Here is a 21,471-nt window from a genome sequence, read left to right as displayed (position 1 = left end):
AAGAGGCTATATCAAAAACTGCACATTGGCCATTTATGTCTTGCACCTCGCGTTGAAACACTCCAATCTCAGTGCATGTTATGCCTAAGTGTGCTGGGTGGCTTCCTTTTACGTAACTCGAAGCGTTATATAGCCGCTTTAGTATTATTCAAGCGTAATCGCATTCTGAATCCGTGCGACTTTGGGGAATAGTTTTAAGATTTGTTTAAAAGCCAGAGAAACACCTGTGTGATTTAACCTTGCTTAAATTCATCAATTAGAGCCTTAATACTCCATAATTCACACAAGCAACGATTTTCCTTGGGTATACAGGGGGGCATCTTTTCCGGGGAAGGTCCTGTATTCTTTTTGTAACTAATATGAAAATAGCACAACAAAAAGAGATGATTCTAAATAGAATAAAGGAAAATATTGCGAGTGTCAGTAGATATAAGGTCTCCAGTACTGTACAATATGGCTATGGATCAAACTGCCGGTCTATCAAAAAATGGCCTCACAGATATTTTGCCAGTGGAGGCCAACGTGAGTGGGGGATTTTGTGGAGGAAGGCAATTTAAGCTGCATTCCGGCTCATATCATTGCGGATTCTCTGGTAGTCGAGCATGCCTTCAACGCTACCGTATGCACTAACGGCGACGTCCTGGTCCCACAATTTTCGCTGTGCGAAGTCCATGACATCTTTCTCTGTGATTTTGTCGATGGCACGTTCAATGTCTTGGGGAGACATACGACGTCCAGTAGTGACGATCTGGCGGCCAATATCCTCAGCAACAGCAGTAGTACCATCAAGAGAAAGAAGGATGGAAGCCTTCAGTTGAGCTTTGGCCCGTTCGACTTCAGCGGGGGTAACGTTGAAAGAAAGGCGGGACCATTCACGGAGGGTGAAGTGCACGAGATCATCGAGAGCTGTCTTGTTTTCGCTCACAAGATAGATGCCCCAAAGACTACAAGGAGATATTAGTGACCGTATAATGATACGGGAGGGAGTGCGTCTTACCCAGTATCGCTGTAGCTGGTGGAAAAGCTCATAAAGCTATTGGCAAGGTTGTGATGGCTAATGAAACTGCTCAACTTGCTACCAAGGTAAGGGGAGTTACCCATTGCCCTATCCCAGTTGCCGACGATGGCCTGCGTGACTACCGCAGCGAAATAGTCGTCATCTTTCCAGCTAACACCCTCAACCGCAAGGGCAATGTGAGCAGTAGGAACAGTGTCGTCACGGATTCGAACGTCAGAGCCAATGAAGTCTGGAACGCGTTTCTGCTCAGCAGCAAGGGCGGAAGCAGCTGACGTTGGAGGTTGGCTAGCAACAGACCCGAAGTGCTGCTCGGCAAGCTTTACAAGCTGATCATGGGGAACGCCGCCGGCACCAACAAGAACCATACGATCCGCTGTATAGTTTGTTTTAATATAATCAACTAGATCCTGGCGCTGGATACTCCGAATATTCTCCTTGGGGCCAAGAATGGTTCGGCCAAGGGGCTGATTCTGGAATGCAGTCGCATGAAGATGATCGAATACCACTTCTTCTAGTTGTTTATCTACCTCTTCCTGTTCCCTCAAGATCACATCGCGCTCCCGTTCAATGGCCACAGGCTCCAGCTTCGAGTTTTGAAGAATATCAGACAGGATGTCGACGGTTTTCGGAACGTCAGCATTGAATGACTTGGCGTAGTAAACAGTATTTTCACGCTAAAAAGAATTCGTTAGGGAATTTCTTCATGAATTAAACGGTGAAGAGAATACCGAAGTATAAGCATTGAGGTGACCTCCCATATTCTCAATTTCCAGTTCCAATTGTTGTTGCGTTCTACGATTAGTACCCTACGTCCCGTAAGTATCAGGATCGCATCATTCCTGGCGCAGAAATTATTTGAAATATACCTTAAAGGCGAGATGCTCCAGGAAATGCGCTGTGCCGTTGGTTTTGTCTGTTTCGGCCCTGCTGCCGGCATCAATCCAAACACCAACGGTCGAGGTTTGCGCCCATGGCGAATACTCGGTAGCAATCTAAGTCATCAGTGAGCATAGAATTCCACAAAAGGCTCAATCCCTTACTGTCAACCCATTGGAAAGCGTTGTCGATTGCGTTGTGGCTGGTGTAGAAATTGGAGTTGCAAAACCTCGTTGGGTTGATTTCACAGCTTGTAACGCAGCACGACTCCGGAGAGCACCGTTCAGACTGTAAGCTAGTCGCCGGGACGCCATGGCGAGGGATATCTGGCAGACAAATTGGGGATTGAGGTTTTGTCGAGGGCGGAAGGCCTGAAGTAGCTGGCTTGACTTGTTGGAGGTATTGAGAAGTCAAATTATCGTCTTCCCGGCCAATCATGTGACCTGCAGAGCGAGTTGATCTCGGGCCCTTCCTATTGGTCGGTTTGTTGTTCAATCCAACTAAGTTCCTAACACAACAACCGCGGGAATCTAATGATAATACAACTACTCCGTTCAGCGTACGTGCATACTTCTTGATTCCAGCTGGGTAGTTACGAAGGTACTCTTGATGAAATCATAGTGGCCGGTGACGACGATCCACCGGCCTCTCCGTAAAAAAGATATAACTACTCCAATTCAAGACCCTTTAACGTGGGCTAACAAACAAAATCCTGCGGTCTTTTTCGGGAGCACGTTTAAAATTGTTTATTGTCTGAATGGGTACCAAGTATTCAGAATAAGACAGAGAGTGTCCTCGAAAGAACTCGCACATAATCAAATTTACCATGAATTATGAATGTATGCAGCACTTACATACATTCCGTTGCAGACTTCCGTCATTGTATCCTTTATTATGATTGATGCATATATGGTATGCTATCTAGTGCATTTTATCTGCTATTGGATACCAGCTCAGTAGTACAGAGTATCTCAACCTCCGCAGTGGCTACACCTTCAACTACTCTAAACTCTAAAAGATACCAAGTACTGATCAAGATTTTATAGCTTGTATGCTCTTTTGGGTTGAATGTACAGGGTATGTATGTACATACCCTTTAGCAAAATTTTAGTCACAGGGATAACTATGCAAGCAGCAAAAGTAGGAGTTGCATACTGTAACTCAGTATCGAACAAGAGAGAGGGTTGGCCGAGATGGACAGCTCATTTCAAACATAGTTATCAAACCCCATATTTCTTATGAATCATATCACGGTTGTGTTGTAGTCTAAAGTACGCACTATGGATGATAATTCTAACTAGAACCCGACAAAGACCTAGCTGTTTAAAATAATGTGGTAAGGTTCTAATAGAAAATCGAAACTATATGATCGCAAAGTGAATGAAAGAGTACCTGCAAAACTTTTTATTTTCAATTCCGATAGCATGCACCATACTCAGATGCTAAGTATAGAAGTACTCGCCCGAAGTTGAGATTAAATATAGCCTTTCAGGATAGCACTCTCAGCCTAAAATTTGGTCAGTCAAGTATAATACAGTCAAAAATGATAACACAACCTACATTCAAAATACTACTACCTGATGCTCCCAAGATTGTATTGTGGCTGAGAGCAACAAATTGGATATCAAAGACTCCACTGTCATCCTCCCTGATTCTCCCCACAGTACAAGCGTAGCCGCCTTCATTACCTCTATCAAGTCGAGGTTGTGGCCTATCTACTTCATCTAGAACATGAATAGCATGTTTTGGGGCGGATGGACATCCTAATACTTGAACTTCTGATGTGTAGTTTCTCAACGCATCCCGAACCTGGTCTGCTGTTGGTGCCGGCCGGTTCATGAAACGCAAGGACACGCACACAGTGTGGCCATCTAAAACAGGGACACGGTTGCATGCAACCGATACTTTAAGAGGTGTTTGATCACTAAAGCCAGCCAGGTCTGAGGTCAAGTCACCTAGAATTTTGCGTGCTTCAGTGGATATCTTGCCTTCTTCCCCAGGAATGTAGGGGACAATGTTGTCGAAAATGTCCATGCCTGCAAGGTTTAGTTATACGTAAGGCGCAGGACAACATGAGCGGAGAGGCAATGCTTACTACTAACCCCGGGATAGCCTGCCCCCGAAACAGCTTGCATAGTCACCATGCTCACAGCATCGATAGGCCCAAACTTCTGAATAAGGGCCTTGGCTGGAATAACCAAGCCAACCACTGCACAATTTGAATTGCACACAATCATTCCCTTGTCGAGACCATAATGTTTTCTCTGCCATGGAATTACCTCGAGATGACCCGCATTCACTAGAGGAACAACTAACGGCACTACGGGGTCCAATCGGTAATTTTTTGCGTTAGAGAAGACCGCGAAATTTGCCTTGAGAAAAGATAATTCAATCTCTCCAGCGGCATCTGGGTCTAGCCCGGAAAAAATAATCTCGCAGTCTGAGAATTCAGTGGGAATGCAACGGCGAACAATCAAGTCTGCAGCTATAGCTGGCATGGGGGACGATTGCTTCCAGCGCACGGCATCGCGGTACGTCTTACCCGCCGATCTGTCTGAAGCGCCCAGTGCTACTAGTTCAAGCAGTGGGTGTTGCTCAAGCAGAAGGATGAACCGCGTTCCAACCGCTCCGGTTGCTCCTAAAACAGCTAGAAAAAGTCAGATAATTCAAGAGCAAGACCCGGCAGAGCTTACCACATCGCTTTTTCGGAGGGGCGGACATTGCAGAGGCTCTTTCTAGCGCCAGTATCAAATATCGGCAAATCTCTATATGAATGGTTGAAAAGCGGGATGACTCAGAGGGGCATGGGTAGATATCGGAATAATATTATTCCGGATTAGTTAATTCCAAAATTAGGTTAGTTATGTCACCAGGTAGTACTCTTTACGAGGACTCTACCCCTATCAAGCGCCGTACTCTGTACCTGTGCGAAGATTGCTATTGCGACTGATTATACGAAGTCTTTCGTAAAGATCGACCAAGTCAAGCTGCAAAAACGGGCAGCTCGCCTTTCCAATCGGTCGCCATGGCTTTTTTGTACTCCGTACAACATGTTTTTGAATGTTAATTTTCCGGGCATTTCAACTCCATTGAAGTGGAAACGACTTTCCTTTTTTTCTACCCTGATTATTTGCGTATACGGAGTATTTTCCCTGACTTCATGCGCAAATAATACTTGTTATTACATTTTCCGTTTTTGGCGCAAGGCACCACGACTATTGATACTACTTCTACCATGGAGACAGCGAGGTCGCCAAATTCCTCCTCTCACTCGTCGTTTTCAGCTTCTTCAGAGCCGCTGCTTAAAAATGATGACCCGAGAACAGCGGTTAAACAACCCCGAATTTCGAGAACAGTCGCAGTCTTCATTATTGGGAGCTTATCTGGAATAACATTCTCAAGTAGTATGTCCCATGGCCTATTGGCGGTTGGCCTACCATATATCGCCACGGACCTGAAAATACCAGATCATTTATTACTATGGTGTTGACTTCTTAATCTTGATATAAAAAGAAACTCGCTAACATATAACTAAAAACCTTCTAGGCCTTCGTCGGTTGCTGCGTACGTATCTGTTTGATGAATCCACGCACTCATTGCAGTTATCGGCGAATATGCTAATGTGACATCAAATAGGTTGGCAAGTGGCTGCTGCTTGCTTATAGCTGGTGCTCTCGCGGACTTGGTTGGTGATCGCCTTATCAATATCACCGGTACTATACTTTTGACTATTTCTGCCCTCGGATCCGCCATCGCAACGTCAGGTCTATCCTTGATAATGTTCCGCCTTGTTGAAGGACTTAGCGTGTCTATGTGCCTTCCTACCGGGGTTAGCATCATTACTAGGTCATTTCCACCTGGAAAGCGGCGCAACATTGGCTTCGCATGCCTAGGTCTGTCCCAGCCCCTAGGGTTTTCTCTGGGTATGGTTTTGGAAGGGCTATTTGCAACTGCTCCGGGTGGGTGGCGCTTTGGATTCCACGCTTGCGCCGGAATTGGTCTCGCTTTTTCACTATGTGGTATTATATTTTTACCTGCAGATTTGGAGCGCCCCAACTTTCACTGGCGCAGTGTTCTCTATGAAATCGATTGGATTGGTGCATTGATTGCGAGCACTTGCCTGGGCATAATATGCTACATTTGCGCGTATGTCACTATCTCCCTTAGGAATGGCAGTCATTACTAAAAACAATCTGCAACGCAGAGTTCTCACAGAAAACATATCAAACATATATGCTATCCCGCAGATTATCTTGATAGTTATCTCGCTGACACTTATGCCGGTATTTGTATTCTGGATGGATTTTCAAGAAAGGCGTGGAAAGCCAGTATTGATTCCAAACTCAATGTGGAAGAACAATACATTTGTTTCAATTTCCCTTGTCGTTCTGCTGACGTGGGGAGTCCTTCAGGGGTCGGAACTTTTCCTCAGTTTATTGTATGTTCAACAACGACCCATGCGCAAATCGTTCTATTTAACCTATCTTGATAGCTTCCAGAAGATTCAACATTTGTCACCCCTTGAAACTTCGGCCAGGCTACTACCAAATATACTCCTTGGCATACTATTGAATGTGACCACAGGATTGATTGTTCACGCCGTTCGAATTGACTACCTGATATTATTGACAGCGGTGGCTGCTGCAATATCGCCTTTGCTGATGGCGATAATTGACCCTAAGTGGAATTATTGGGCATGTGCTTTCTGGGCTGTTCTTCTCGGGCCTGTCGGTGTCGATGGTATGTAGTACCCTAGCCAGGAATCGAAGCTTGCTTTTACTAACTTGCCAACGTTTAGTGGTTTTTACTGTGGCCCATCTTATTATCACTGATATATTTCCAGAATCCACTCATGCATTAGCGGGAGCTGTATTCAATACAATTGCGCAACTAGGTACTTCCATTGGTTTGTGTGCGATCGCCGTCATATCGTCAGCAGCAAAACGTTCTTCGGGTTACCCGGAAGACTCTCCGAATGCCTTGATGACTGGATACCGAGCGGCGTTTTGGACGTGCTTCGCCATGACAGCATCTACAATTGTTGTCGCGTGTATTGGTCTACGAAACATTCGTAGGCTAGGAGCACCAATATCGGAACCGACTAGTTGAAATTTGGTTGATAGCCATCCGTTCATTGTTTGCGACTTCTAAAGGATAGGGTCGTATCTGTATAAATGCCTTTGCCGCTTCTTATTCAGGCTTCGTGGCTCAAATTCGTATCACAACCTGTCTTTTCAACCATTCTACCTCTAAATAGACTGTTGTCACCATGTATTTAAGAGTATTGTGCTTGTACGCCACCCATAATAGATAGCAGCTTAACCAACAAAATTTCCATGGTAGACGTGGAGTACGGGACAACACCGGCATCCGGACAAATTACCGGTATAATAAGGGCTCCATGCTACTTAAGCATTTCCTCCGTACTCCGTACACCGAGGCCAGACATCTCAATTCTGCCTAGGCGCCCCCAACTCTGATCTTGGCTGATGACGTTGGCTACCAAGCTGATTTCTAAGCCTCGCAGGTTTTCCGGCCCACCCCTCACTGTACCTAGGCACATACAGAGATCCATGGACTATATATACACTGCAGTAGACACAGTATGTTCTCCGGGAATGTGAATCGAGGCTTTCAACTTGCAATATATTTCTCTATAATCAGAAAATACGGCAGTAATACGTGACAATGGCAGCGGCAAATAAAGGACTGATTTATCGAAGCGCTCCAGAAGAGTTTCCCGTTCCCGGAACCGATTTGGTCATCGAAGACGTTCCATTCGACACCGAGGCACCAGCTCCCGATGGGGGACTCATCGCCCAGTCGCTCTATACGAGCTTCGATCCATACATGCGAGGGGCCATGCGGCCTCCCCATATCAAGTCCTACCGCCCACCGTACGACATAGGACAGCCAATCCCCAGCCTTTCAATCCTCAAGGTTCTCAAATCTAAAAACGACAATTTCAAAGTCGGAGACATTGTTACGGGGTTTACCCCAATTCAGCAGTACATAACTATATCCGCCCAGGCAGCAAAGGGCCTCACATTGCTAGAGAATCCATTGGGAATAAGCGACTTGCGCCTTTTCCTGGGTGCATTGGGAATGCCAGGGCTTACGGCATATTCGTCGTTGCTGGAGATTGGAAAACCAAAAAAGGGGGAAACGATCTTCATTTCCTCCGCTGCCGGGGCCGTCGGTCAAGTCGTTGGCCAAATTGCGAAGCACGAAGGCCTCCGCGTAATCGGCAGTGTTGGTTCTGACGAGAAGTTGGACTATATTATCAAGGATCTAGGGTTCGATGGCGGCTTCAACTATAAGAAGGAAAAAGCGAGCGATGCTTTGAAGAGGCTCGCACCAAATGGAATTGACATTTACTATGAAAACGTGGGAGGCGAACAGCTTCAGGCGGCGATCGAGGCGATGAACGACTTTGGCCGCATCGTCGCCTGTGGCATGATCTCACAGTACAATGTCAAGCCAGAGAACCGATATCCAATCACGAATCTATTCATGACGGTTAGCAAGAGGCTCACGATCCGTGGCTTTATTGTCTCTGATCCAGGTATGGGGGATAAGTGGGCGAAGGAACACAGGGAACGTGTTTCTCAATGGATTAAAGATGGAACCTTTAAGCCTATGATCCATGAGACCGTGGGCATTGATAACGCAGCCAAGGGTTTGGTCGGTCTGTTCAAGGGAGAGAACTTTGGTAAAGCCGTGCTGAAACTGTAAGAAGTGCGGAAAGGATAACTAGTTATTAGAGAAGCGAAGGGCCCGATTGAATGTAATTTGCCTTTTCATGATGCAGTTGTAAAAGCTCCAATATTTTCCCGTCTGGGCTGGGCTTCCATTCACGGGATGGGTCGGCTGAAGGTTATTAGCTGGCCAATCATGTAGCGCGGATTCTGCTTACCCCCAGTTCCGAGGAAGCTGTTCCGATTTCGTCCTGGCGGACAAACCAGCCAAAACGCTCCAATCCATCATTGAAGGCAACGCCAACTATTCTATCGACAACAGTCTCTACTCGGTCAACGCAGCGGCGCCCTCAAGATGGCCTCCTTCCTTCGTCCTTCGGCGCCAGCGCTGAGACAGTCATGCTCTACGCTTTCGAGTTCGGCACGACGGACGGCATTTTACTCCACGAAGTCGCCGCTCGCCGCCCTTACGATAGTGAAGCCGATGCAGTTACAGAAGAAATACGGCTCGATGAAGGTTGCTCATTTCCATGCGACAAGCAGACGGGAGATTCTACCTCCGGAACCACGTGAGTCTTTCTGCGTGTCTTCGGCCGCAATCATTCTACTTGCACAGGAACTGTCCCGCTAATAGCGTTCCGTTGATATGTAGAGGTCGTTAAAGGAACCGGTACGCCTAATTTCACCCTTCGAGATTGAATGAGACTTTGAAGGAAATAGTTGGATCCGGTGGTCAATCGTTGACGCAATGTCTAGTAAACGATGCTGTTGAAGTTCCCCATACCTCCCCAACTCACGGCAGCTATCACTGGGATTTCGAACGGTATCTAGAGCGCGACAAAACCCCTCTTTTTCAGCACAGAACTAACTCGACATATGATAGAATTGTTGCAGCTTCTCTTGTCCCATTGACTCTAGCTCCCTTTGCCGCTGGATCCCTAAACCCGGTCACTGATGCTATTCTCTGTGGTGCCCTAGTCCTTCATTCCCACATTGGTTTTCAGTATGTTTGCAGAGCAATTGTTCCTTTAGTTTTCTGGCCAATGTTAGGCCGGTATGATACATGCCTGACGGTTTACTCGTAGGGCTCTCATTGTCGATTACCTTCCCCAACGCCGCGTACCTAAGACAAGAGCATTTTGCATTTGGACTCTTCGCCTCGCCACGTTGACCGTGGCCGTCGGCTTGTATGAATTTGAAACAAATGATGTTGGTGTGACTGAAGCCATCAAGAGAATCTGGAAGGCATGATTGTAGAATTTGTATATATCTGGTTTTTTTTTCTGTCTATATTATGCCATTTTGGAATTGAGCCTAAATTTTGCGCGTAACGTGATAACTAGAGACAATCAGGGAAAAAAAACATAGCATCAATCCAGGTAGGTGAATGGCTCCAAACGATTACATTAATATGCTTGCCAACTTTGCTGTCTATCTAGCATGAACAATAATAGCAGGAAGATTGCAGAATTGCTAGTTGCTCATTCTTCTATCAATTCGTCGCCTAACATATCATCGTCATCAGCTCTTGCCATCACTTTCTCGATGAGCCTCAACGTAGCTCGCAAGGGCAATCCGATGACATTATCATAACTGCCTTCAATCTTTTGGACCAGAATGGATCCTAACCCCTGCATTCCGTAGCCTCCTGCTTTGTCTGCACCTTCTCTGGTCCTCACATAAGCCACGATCAATTCATCCGTGATGTCGGGATCAAATCTAACATTCGTCTCCTCCACCAAAGTCTCTAGGGCATATCCGGGATCCCGAGCACTCTCCAGTGGCACCATCGCAACAACAGCGGTGTATACGGTATGATTTGTTGCATCTCTTAGGGCCTTGAGCATGCTGATATGATGGGCCTCCGAGCGAGGTTTTTCGAGGATGTCTCCGTTAGATAAGTCCACCACAATTGTATCCGCAGCGATGATCAGGGCCGGATCACCTTTTTCGGTGTTGTCAATCTCTCGCTGATAGACTGTGATGGCTTTATGCGTCGCAGTTTTTAGGACATATTCAAAAGGCGAGAGTGTTTTTGGGAAGTCCTCTGGAGTGTTTGAAGGTATAATTTCCAGGTTCCGGAAGCCAAGGGTCGAGATAATCTGTTTGCGGCGGAGAGATGCGGAGGCAAGAATAACGCGTTTTGAGCGGAGTTGATTGAGAACAGGGAGTGTTAGAGGCGGTGGCCGTGGGAGTGGAATTGAATTCGAACCAGCCCCGCCAGCAGCGGTACCAGATGCAGTTTCATAGGATGGAGGAGGGTCAGAAGGGGGTGGGGCGGGGATATTCAAATCTGATTTCTTCTCGTTCATGGTGATATGTCAGGACAAGGCACAGGGGATGCAGTGAGGTATAAATCGTCCGTGTATCTTCTCACAGGATTTGGCAAGGAGAGATATAAAAGGACTAACACCCTACTATTAGAATGTATTCTGTTGTGGGGTCGAGTCTGTGGCTGAGACCCTATCTTTTGTACGAAGTTGGAAGTTGGGGTACACAACAGATTGTAGTCACATACATATGTATGTACATAACTATTTCACCATTTAGAGCTGTGCTTTGTAGAGGTATTACATAAATGCACCTTTTTCCACGTACATAGAAATCAGCCCCTTCATAGCAAATAAATATCCTTTGGCACTTGGTATAATTAATTGCATCCTACATGTACTCAGGTAATCCAGACTAGTGCTTCACACATGGAGAGGTATGGCGAGAATGTGGAAGCATATACACCCATCCATCCAGAAAACACCGTTGGTACATAGCTATATACATACAGAATTCCACAAAACAAAGGTAAATACAAATCCTTCCATGATAGGTCTGTAAACATTCATACATACATGCATACACAGGTCGCCAAGGTAGTTATCTGTAAAGAGTCGGACATAAAAAACCAGTTGCGCCATCAACAATGAAATATCATTGGCTGTTCATCATTAAGATAACCAATCTGAAAGTATCGTCATATGTAATAGAGGCTGCGATGGTGTAGGGCGTTTGAGCCAAGGGTGTATTAATGCCGAAGAGCTTCTACGCTCCTCGACGACGAATTTGACTACTTGTCGCTGGCTCGCAGTCCGAAGGAGATATCATCTAATCCATTCTAAAGGATAAAGGATAAAATCGTAAACGCAAGAAGCCATCATCTCTATTGTCGCGCGACGGGGGTTAGGAATCTTCAACCATGTTTCGTATCCGATCATCGACCTTCCCGCCTCTTCTCTCTATCTCGTCTATCAGCTCCTGTCTCTCTTGGAGTTTGACGTGAATGAAGTCAACTGTCTTCCGCAAAACCATTCCCTCGCTCCGACCCTGGCCAGCTAGGCCGGGTACAAGTTCAGTTAGTCTATCAAAACCTTCGCGGATCGCGGCGCGACGCTTTTGTTCGGACGCGATGTGGTTATTTTTCTTTTCTTGCTCGGTCAGCCGTGGCTTTTCTCGTTCCAGTGCCAGTCCTGACTGTGGCTTGGGCGAGGTGGAAGATTTCTCCGTAATAGATCCATCATGGGTCGCGGAGTCGCCGGCGTTGGTTTGCTGTGCAGGGTCTGCAGGTTGCATGGATGGTAAATGGGGCGAGTTCAAGGGAGGCATAGAACCAGGACGACGTCACGAAGGAGGAATGTCATGGATATTCACCGCGCAAACTGCCCCGTTCGATGCGGCGAAAGCGAGGGCAATAATATAGGTGGCCAACTAACAGCCAGCGAGCGGTTGAGCGGCGGACTAGGTGGTTAATAACCTCCCCCGGATTCTCAGGTTGTTTCGGACTGCCTTGTGCCAAGACCCGCAGCTTGTTGACGTCAAACGCCTACCAATCCATCGTTCGAAATGCGCATTTTCATGCAACCGCCATTCGCCTCGGAAGAACCCCGTGCTACATACGCTTTATCCCTCCTTGACACCACAGCCGTCTATCATAGCTCTTCTAGCTATCCTACTTTCCCATTCTTGACCCGTGATGAGCCGCGAAAGACCCCTCAGAGGCGGCTGTTCTTGCGGCCGCAATCAATACTCGATCGTCGCCCCTGCAGATTCCACAGAGCAAGCGGAAGTATATTTCGACACGAGCAGCCAACAGAGTATGCCTTTGAACTTCTCCACGACGCATTCTCCTTGCTAATGTTATGCTATTCGGTATGCGCAGGGAGAAACCAAGGAACTCCCCTCACCGCTTGGCTGCGCGTTCCCTTACCTTGGTACCAATCCTTCACGAGGTCCTTTTTCCCTGATGAAACACATGCCTCGATCAAGCGAATTTTTACCCCTGAAACCTCCCCGCAAAGCAAACACGCTTTCTGCGGTTTTTGCGGCACCCCACTGACGTTCTGGACCGAGAACCCCCCTGAGGAAGCCGAGTATATGTCCGTAGCAGTTGGGAGTCTTTCAAGTGACGATCAAAACACACTTGAGGATTTAGATCTTATCCCCAGGGATGCTGATTTGGGAGCTATTGTCCCTTCAAACCTCACCCCTCGTCCTCCTGCTTCACCACCGCGCAATCTCGAGGAAACTCAGGTATCTGTCAGTCATCACACTGGAACCGTCTATGGTATCCCATGGTTCGAGGAAATGATCCAGGGAAGCCGGCTAGGCCGAGTTGGAAAACATCGCCGAGGCTTTGGGTCGTCTGCAGATAGATCTGTCCAAGTAGAGTGGGAGGTCACTGAATGGCATGAGGCATCTGGAGATTTGGTTGCCGAAAGGCCTGGCCATGGTTCAGAAGTTGTAAGAACCTCTTCCAAAAGAAAAAATCCCGAGGTCGGTTAGAGAACAACCCAAACGTTGAAACAGCCTTTTAAGACCATGTCCTAGCTGCCTGCCTGAATAAGAATTGTTTCTCGCTGCCGCGTATGAACTGAAACTAATTTGCTGTTTATCTAGGCATAAACCGGAGGCCCTCTTGCAGCTCAATGCATTTAATCAGCAAATTTAGCCTAAAATGGGAATCTCGTTTGTCTTTCCACTCAAGGTATTTCTCACGGAGTTTGGCTCGGTACATCTTCCTCCGCTTCTCGACTTGTTTTACACTCTGCTCTTGACGCTTGGGCGAAATATAATATCAGACCCTCTCATATGTTCTGTTGTGCATACATTCCGGAGTCCGCATTGACAGTTTCAACTTGAACTTGCTGTTGTATTTCAAGTGATTTCTTTTTCCTGCTTCTTTCGTATATCCATCGTTGGCCACATTGTTTAGCTCCCTTGCTTTAACATTGGCATGTCTTCAGATATACTGTCCTACTGCTTTTATCTGGGATATACTTTGACCTATTTGATATCTTTTTGGGGATGCTAATCTTCAGATTTGATATCATGCAAATATAAATTTGGATCCATGCTATTCTGTTTGTTTTGCCTCGCCCAATTGGTTTTTACGTGAACCTAATGGCGCTCTCCCCCTGGTTCAAGGACGACTACTTCAACAGCAGAGGTGCATGTGTTTTGTAGACATGCACCTTATCACTTGCCAAAGCTCATTGTAACCCTACTTACAATGAACATGGCGCTTCTACTGTAATAATTTCTACACTGTACCAGATATTCCCAGCCCATATTCATTGTAAAAAGGAAACTAGCAAATGTTCCAGTGTGCAGTTCCGGATAAACTTGATATTTGCTGCTGCCCCTCACGTGGGCTTGCCTCTGCCAATGTCTAGCTCTGTGACCTTTCTACAAAGGAACACAAAGTTGCTTTTTGTATAAATTTACACAAGGCCGGGCAATCATCAACCCCATTTTCTTCTGCTTCTGTGACAGCTCCTCAACCTCCTGCAACTATGGCTACTGACTTAGTGATAAATACCAACCCACCCAGCATACCGAATACTAGCCACAACACGACTAATCAGGTAGATGGTGCAGCACTTTTGTCATTTGTGCCAGGGTACCGTCCTGTGACTCCCACATTTACTGCCCACACACATGCGTTTCCAAGGAGACTCCCACCATCACCCTATCCAGAAACACCAACACCTGCAGCTTCAGCCAGCCGCCCTCGCACCAGAAGTTGGACTACCACTGTTGCAGTTAAGGCAGTAAAGAGTGTCGAAGCCTTACGCCCCAAAAAGTCATTTGGGGCTCTTAGGAAGTCTGGTCGCAAACGACGCGATTCGACACATGAAATAGGGGTACGCGAATCCGAGACTCCCAACATGACGCAACTTTCCTTCTAACCCAATGTGCAGAATAAATATCATCATATTTCATCTCCTCGTTCCAACCTTCGTTCAACATCTTCTGGGCCTGCATACGGCTTTGGACAACGCGTGGTAGGCTTTTTTTTACCTACCTTACTTTGAATTATCCCTGGTCCTTTATGCTAACAAGAAAGAAGGGGGCATTTTCGCTTCTTAGTCCTCAAGTCGACAAAGCTCTGCCGTCTGAGAAGCCCTTGCCGCAGACTCCAGAAGCGAAACGCGAACCTGGACTTTCTCCTCCTTCACGTAGCCTTATTGACGCTGAGGAACGCCCCCTTCGTCGATCTCCTGCCGGTATGCCTGGAGTCAAGGAGGATTGGCCAATCCTCGCACCATCAGCAGCTCCAGAAACTCAACAAAATGGTCCTGAAGCAACCCAGCTGACAACCATGGCTCCCAAAATACTTGTCGACGATACATGCGGCATTAGATTGTTTGGTGATGCAGCGAATAGGCTAGCAGGAACATTCAACAACACGCCCTGTAGCCCATGCAACCCAAAAGTTACTACTGATATAAATGTTTTAGGCGAGTCTGTGGTTGATATTGCTGAGACAGGGTCAGCGAACGCGTCAAACATACAAAGCTCTAATCCCTTTAGAAATAAATCCCGCGCAATTGCTGTACCAGGAAGCGCTCCAGAAACGCCTGCGAATCGCAATTTTTCTTACACTTTCGACTCACAACGGCGAGATACGTCCCACAGATCGCCAAAAGACCAAAATGTGAACGGTGCTTCGGTCCCAGAAAATTCAGTGGAGTATATAGCGCCAATCGGCAAGAAAGCATCAGCTTCTAAAATTCCTAAAATATCCCCTGGTGCCTCACCTATAAGCCCGGCATTTGCTTCCGGCCTAGCCAAGAGACCGATGTCTCCTGCATTTTCTCCAACCCATCGAAGTTCGATTCCAGTCCCAAGCCGCTTTCTTCGTAGCTATCGAAGCGAGCAGCTGCCAGTGACGCCCATCAACCAAAAATCTGCGATAGCCACCAGAAACCCTGAGTCGAGTATTACCTCCATTGCTGATAATTCTGGTCTCTTAAAGGAGGCCGATTCTCCCAAGCGTGAACCGCCTCTTGATCTTGGCCTTGTGAGTGACAATGACGAATCTGATTTCCATTTTGAGGAGGCATTGTGCGGCGAATACGTTGAGCAAGGGGGCGTTAGAGTCAAACAATTAGCACACATGTCTCCGTCCGGGGGAGGCCCGCAATTGAGAATCTCCCCGGAAGCTGAGAAGATCATTATGGGTGAGGGAGACCTGCAAGAAAACACATCAAAGAGGAATTCGATTCAGGGGCGCTGGAAAGCAGAAAATCGCCGTGAATTTAGGATATCTACCGATAGCTTGTTCGGTAGTCTGGGAGTTAAACGTGATCGAAACCCACGCGCCCGATCTTCTATGGGCGCGGTTTCGGTTCCTGAACCTTCTCCCAAAATGGAACCCCTAAGCAGGATACCTAAAGTCAAGAGCGCGGATCTTACTATCCACTCTCCCTGCCCCCCGGGTAGCCACAATGGGCATAGGGCTCTACGACGAACAGAATCCAGTGTATCGCCGACTGGCAAAACATCAAATAACCCATTTTTCAATAAGGTGCTTTCGAAATCATCTTCGTTTATAGCGAACCACGGGAAGAAAATATCAAAGGATATAACCTCTGGCGTTGCGCAAGTTGGAGAATCAGTTCCTAAAGAAGCTACTCGATATAATGAAATAGCTAAAAACATAAGTGGAAGTAAACATAGTCCCGGGCGTCTCGGAGCGAATGATATTTACTCTTCGAAAACAAAGCGGACGCCAGAGAGGGGGGAAGCCCGAAAGAATTCGACTACCAAGCAGGAGTCACCCAAAATTACCCGCTCTCAACAAATTCCTTCCTACCGCTCATCCGACAGAGCGACACGTCGAAATTCACATGACCATGCTCGTTCGTCAAGAACGAAAATACCCCATGGAATGGCAATGTCTACAGTGCATGAAAGCCATCGTATTCCGGGTGCGCCTTTGAAAGAAAGGACGGCCCATGGCCATCGTTCCCACATTCCCACGCATACCACTACTTCTCAGGAATCAGTTAAGCCGAAGACCTCCAGTACCAAAGGAGTGTTGTCCAACTTCCGTGGCCTCTTCACCAAACATAAAACAGAAGTAACGAAGGAGACTACTGCGGCTATGCCGCCTCGTCCGAAGGAAAGGCTTTCACGAAAATCCAAAACGTCTCTTAATAAAGGACGATCGGTTACCAGAAGCCCTGTGCGTTGCTACCAGGCAATTTTTGGCACTGACCGTGAAGTCCAAGCCTCTAACGAGTTGCAGAATAACAACACCACTTTATCTATAAATTCATCTACCACACATGTTGTGCCTGCATTTGCTGACACTAGGAATGTTAGTGGCCTTGCAATGGAAGTTCTTGATACTGCTCGTGTCGAGTCAAACAGTGGGAAAAAAGAGGAGCTTGTTAGGGTAAGTAGACTCGACTCTTATTTCTTTTGTAACGGTGTGCTAAAGGCAGTCCCTCAGCTTGGAAAATTTCTTATCGAGGCTGTTAATCACTCGAACGATGCCGAGAAAGCTATGATTACAGCTATTCAAGCTGCCAAACAGGCAGAAATCTCATGTGCTTTGGCAAAAGAGAATGCTTTGCGAATTGGCAATATTGCGCGCGAATGGTTAGAGGGAAGTCAAAATGCCGTAACTGCCTAATTCACATTGCCTTATTTCTTTTTCTTGCCATTTTTCATCTCTTTTTCTTCTATGTATGACGGCGTGTTGTTTTGCTTGTTAAATGATGCTAGTACTTGGTTTTCTGGTACCCTCTACTTTTTCCCACCCATACGTACCACCTTTTCTGTTTACTTCTCTTGTTAATATTGCCCATGATTCTGTCCATGTAAAAAATACCTCACCCGGAACCGGTATTATTTTAATACTGTGTTCCTGTACATCTTCATGTTGGGCGCTCTGTTCAATGAATTGTCCGAGTATCAAGCAAATATGCCACCTCGTTCGAATTGTACACCCTTTTAACTTACATAGGAATGAACTGCTCGAATCTAGTATGCCTTATATTATTTTATCTTAGGCTTGTACTGTATAAATACTATGATTCGATCATTTTTGTCATCAGAGCTCTATCAGGCTTTTTTCTCTTCGCCTATGATTTCAACAAGGCCTTTAGTAGAACAAATCCTTTGCAGAGTTTTAAACTGACAGTGGTTTCTCCGCCGCTAGCTGTATGTATTTATCTCACTCATATAGATAGACGACAAGTCGAATTGGATACCTATATCCATGTATAATTAAACATCATGTAAATCTGCTTTCTCTAGGCTACTGTTTCCACCATGTATCCATGTGGTCACGGAAAGTGTTGGTTCCACAATGAATCTCCCCTCCAAGTATATGATACATATAATCATCCAAAAAGTCAACTTCAGATCCAACGGAGCCATAAATCCTTTGTAGACTCTCTTCGAAAATGTCTCTGCCATTAATAACAGGACCAAATGGCTTGGGACAGAGATACAAGCTATTGCTGAGAGATACACCGTTGACTGCAGTGGGAAATAATGCAATGGCGCTATTCCCCTCCTTGTCGCGTTTTTTGATTTGAGAGCCTGAACCAGCTTTATTTGATATAACGTCAAGCTGAGAAAGCATAGAAAGATTCCGCTGGGCAGCTCTCTCTTCGCTAAGAATGTTGAAGATTGTTCTTGGGCCAATACTACCCCGATGCTTCCAGTAGAGAGCAGGAACGGCTATCATCTCGCTATCTTGGAGACCGGTCTCGGCTTTGAGAATATCGAGATTTTCCCGAGTGTGCTGAGAGCAGTTTGCATTGTAGTCAAGAAACTCCTGAGACTTCAAAACGTCTGAAATAGTCAAGTTTGTCGCAGCAGTGGCGTTGTGTTTCTGACGAGAAGATATGAGGACGTTTCCGTGCCCTTCGCCTTCAGCCTTTCTTAGGAGCTCCAGCGCGGTTTCTACGTCTCCATACATTAGAACCCAGCCGCGGGAGCTCTTGGTTGGGATGAATGATAAAAACTCGTCCACATGCTTCACGTGAAGCCAGTCTGTCTTTAGTATTAGGGGCTTTTGGATTTCCTGAGCACGGAAGTAATCGACAGCCGCGGGTACATAGTCCAGTTGTTCGCCTATGATAATCCGTCCGACAGGAAACTTATTCCCTGCATGTTCATATGGCGGAATCGTTTCGACATTTCCTGTAGAGTCTGTCGTTTCAGAGGTTTCATTCCTGAAATATTGGACAGCCCCAACTCCGGCACTACGAAGTTGTAGAAACACTGATGGACCTCCAGGACGTTCAGGTTGAGAAGAACGAAACATGATCCGTATAGACACTGGTTTTCCGTTTGGACCTGGTATACTCGCATAGCCAGGCTCAAAGAAGTCTTGTGCCCATATATCATTAGCGTCAATCTGCCATAATGGAGTTTGTATGCCGGCCTTCTTTGCACTTGCAGATAGGCCATTGGTAAATGTTTCAAACCAGGGATTGTGCTTCATGGGGGAGGCCAGTACTTGCTGGGCCTTATTGAGATGATGTTGAGTGATGACCGGGGCGACACGCAACTTAACACTGCTTGTCGATTTTACCCCCCTCTGTTCCACTTCAAAAGTAACCGTAGCACGCCCATCCCACTTTTGTGGTCGTCGCGTATCTCTAGCATCAATCCCGAGGTCCATCCCATACCTAATGTCTTCGGAAGAGAGTTTTGTGTTTTCATCAATGTATTCCCATTTTGACCCCTTTTTGAGAAAGATGCGCACATTTTTACGGGCTACATCTCCCGAAACTCGAATGGAACCATATGAAGATGCCCTTATCCTTGGAATTGGGAGGGTAATAAGCGGCGCCATATACTGCGGAGAGCGCTGAATATTGTCGGATGCATCGTGGCAAGACTCAAGTATCTCATTTGATATATTCGGTAGAGCCGATATCATCTTTGAACACCTTCTGTCTGTATCGCCAATATTGGGAAGAAATAGAGCCTCAGAGTCTCCAATATCATCTATTGCAGCTTGGCCATCGCGGTTGGTGTCCGCTAGAATCACCGCCTTGAACGCGATGGAAGGGTGGCTAAAGGCTAGAGCATGCATCAGAAGGCGGTCTATGAGACTATGGTGGCTAACTTACCCAGTATCCCAATCAACGCGAGAGGTGCTCTCATTCTGCACGACTACAACAATTATCACTGCATCAAAAGTTTGAGGCCAGAAATAGGGGGCAAATAATGAACAGCCAGAATTGTATAAATGAATTTGTTCACTAATTTCTTTTTATTTATAAACTGATAAGATCCCCCAAGGATGGGGGTTTGAAGAGAGACTTTATTTAACTTGCGATGCCATGCACTATAGAGCATGTTCCTTTTCTGCCTCATTATTCCAGCAAAGCGTGAAGGGTGACGCGGCACCGATGCAGAGTTCCATTGCGTAAGGAATTGCGCAGCAGAGCTGCAGGCATAATTGACGTTTAGCAAGGGTTAATAACTGCTCCATAGGGTACCAGTTGAACCAAACTCGTGGCGGTGTTAAGTGATAATGTGGCTGGGCTGGGTTCCCTATCCCTGGCGTTGATACCTCACAATTCCCCGAAGCCCAGACAAGAGAGAACTTTAAGGCAGGGTAGTATGAACATCGCAAGCGGAACTAGACCCATGCCATGTAACCCTGGCGGTGATCCGCCCGAGAGTCAGGTGCGTACCAAAGAAATAGCCGTTGCTGCTATGCTATATGTATCAGCGTTTCTCAGCTAACCGAGTGTGAAAGGGGCGACCCAAAACAGTACTAACAGAATCAAGGGGGGCAACGGGAAAGAAAGATGCTTATAAAAATAACAAGAAACAAGGGAGAAAGGAATAAGAGGTCGCAGCCTCCCACTCGAGTCTCTGAAAGACGGGCGGTTACTATAAAGGTAACAAGTCAGCAATAGGTCGCCAAAATTCCGTAGTTGACATGGCCAATGTTGATATGCTTCTTGGGACTTGGTTTCCGGTGGTTATCTCTAACTCAGGAAATAACTAATCAGATCGATACAACCAAGGCAAAACAATTATCCAATAATGCAACTCGCACCAAGATCCCGCGTGGTTTGACTATACCGGAGGTGGCCTGTGCCCCCGCGGGTGGGCGCGATCGGGGAAGGATTTTATGCGATGTGCCCAGTACTCTGTATTATTGTAGAAGTCCTCTGCATTGTAGTAGGATCAAGATCTAGACAGTGTGGAACAGCAGGGTAGGGACTCCGTACATAGACTTGACCCACTGAACATCAGAATGGTCTGCATGGTGGCAAACAAATGAGATCTACCTGATCTGCCCTTAGACTTAATGTTCTCTGCATGAGCAGAGTAGGAATTATTAGGTTAACTTGGTGCTTAAGAATTGTTGAGAGGTTGTCGTCATCATCTTGCTCTTAGCTACCCACAAGCATCGCCACTATGTAACTAGTTAATTACCTAAGTTCCTTTTATTCCAATTAACTTAGGTAGTTAGTTAGTTAACTAAATCACGTGCGTCTCCTCCGCCACCATCTTCTGACTCCAGGTTCACTGGTGCTTTCTAGAATCCCACCAGCTCTGTTTTGCATCATTAAACACATAGTTATTAGTTAAGTGGTTACACTACCACCTCACACCATC

General features: G+C 46.4%; 9 protein-coding genes across 9 annotated transcripts; 4 read left to right on the top strand and 5 right to left on the bottom strand.

The window, feature by feature from the left end:
• Positions 1-553: 553 nt before the first annotated feature.
• MAS1 (Mitochondrial-processing peptidase subunit beta) lies at positions 554-2,208 on the bottom strand (the record flags this gene model as incomplete). Its single annotated transcript, XM_049255024.1, has 5 exons — positions 554-944; positions 998-1,692; positions 1,747-1,824; positions 1,885-2,010; positions 2,059-2,208. 5 exons carry the CDS (start codon positions 2,206-2,208, stop codon positions 554-556), a joined length of 1,440 nt encoding a protein of 479 aa, XP_049106031.1.
• A 1,160-nt stretch (positions 2,209-3,368) lies between these two features.
• On the bottom strand, positions 3,369-4,615 carry HOM2 (aspartate-semialdehyde dehydrogenase; the record flags this gene model as incomplete). Its single annotated transcript, XM_049255023.1, has 4 exons — positions 3,369-3,401; positions 3,455-3,930; positions 3,990-4,541; positions 4,588-4,615. 4 exons carry the CDS (start codon positions 4,613-4,615, stop codon positions 3,369-3,371), a joined length of 1,089 nt encoding a protein of 362 aa, XP_049106030.1.
• A 514-nt stretch (positions 4,616-5,129) lies between these two features.
• On the top strand, positions 5,130-7,003 carry LOZ57_005998 (uncharacterized protein; the record flags this gene model as incomplete). Its single annotated transcript, XM_049255022.1, has 6 exons — positions 5,130-5,377; positions 5,441-5,458; positions 5,531-6,040; positions 6,099-6,332; positions 6,387-6,634; positions 6,693-7,003. The coding sequence occupies 6 exons, from the start codon at positions 5,130-5,132 to the stop codon at positions 7,001-7,003; spliced, it is 1,569 nt and encodes a 522-aa protein (XP_049106029.1).
• Positions 7,004-7,582: 579 nt separating this feature from the next.
• LOZ57_005997 (uncharacterized protein) lies at positions 7,583-9,843 on the top strand (the record flags this gene model as incomplete). Its single annotated transcript, XM_049255021.1, has 4 exons — positions 7,583-8,625; positions 8,817-9,161; positions 9,287-9,595; positions 9,678-9,843. The coding sequence occupies 4 exons, from the start codon at positions 7,583-7,585 to the stop codon at positions 9,841-9,843; spliced, it is 1,863 nt and encodes a 620-aa protein (XP_049106028.1).
• A 230-nt stretch (positions 9,844-10,073) lies between these two features.
• On the bottom strand, positions 10,074-10,904 carry LOZ57_005996 (uncharacterized protein; the record flags this gene model as incomplete). Its single annotated transcript, XM_049255020.1, has 1 exon — positions 10,074-10,904. One exon carries the CDS (start codon positions 10,902-10,904, stop codon positions 10,074-10,076), a length of 831 nt encoding a protein of 276 aa, XP_049106027.1.
• An 862-nt stretch (positions 10,905-11,766) lies between these two features.
• LOZ57_005995 (uncharacterized protein) lies at positions 11,767-12,156 on the bottom strand (the record flags this gene model as incomplete). Its single annotated transcript, XM_049255019.1, has 1 exon — positions 11,767-12,156. One exon carries the CDS (start codon positions 12,154-12,156, stop codon positions 11,767-11,769), a length of 390 nt encoding a protein of 129 aa, XP_049106026.1.
• Positions 12,157-12,426: 270 nt separating this feature from the next.
• Positions 12,427-13,365, top strand: LOZ57_005994 (uncharacterized protein; the record flags this gene model as incomplete). Its single annotated transcript, XM_049255018.1, has 1 exon — positions 12,427-13,365. One exon carries the CDS (start codon positions 12,427-12,429, stop codon positions 13,363-13,365), a length of 939 nt encoding a protein of 312 aa, XP_049106025.1.
• A 1,010-nt stretch (positions 13,366-14,375) lies between these two features.
• On the top strand, positions 14,376-17,506 carry LOZ57_005993 (uncharacterized protein; the record flags this gene model as incomplete). The annotated part of the gene is made up of 4 exons (XM_049255017.1): positions 14,376-14,726; positions 14,784-14,867; positions 14,933-17,266; positions 17,324-17,506. 4 exons carry the CDS (start codon positions 14,376-14,378, stop codon positions 17,504-17,506), a joined length of 2,952 nt encoding a protein of 983 aa, XP_049106024.1.
• Positions 17,507-18,133: 627 nt separating this feature from the next.
• Positions 18,134-19,998, bottom strand: LOZ57_005992 (uncharacterized protein; the record flags this gene model as incomplete). Its single annotated transcript, XM_049255016.1, has 2 exons — positions 18,134-19,914; positions 19,965-19,998. 2 exons carry the CDS (start codon positions 19,996-19,998, stop codon positions 18,134-18,136), a joined length of 1,815 nt encoding a protein of 604 aa, XP_049106023.1.
• Positions 19,999-21,471: the final 1,473 nt, after the last annotated feature.

Source organism: Ophidiomyces ophidiicola (genome assembly GCF_022830035.1).
Source record: "Ophidiomyces ophidiicola strain CBS 122913 chromosome Unknown scaffold_34, whole genome shotgun sequence".
NCBI classification, from domain to species: Eukaryota; Fungi; Ascomycota; class Eurotiomycetes; order Onygenales; family Onygenaceae; genus Ophidiomyces; species Ophidiomyces ophidiicola.
Note: the sequence above shows the minus strand (reverse complement) of the source record. Positions and strands in the feature narration are given on the sequence as shown.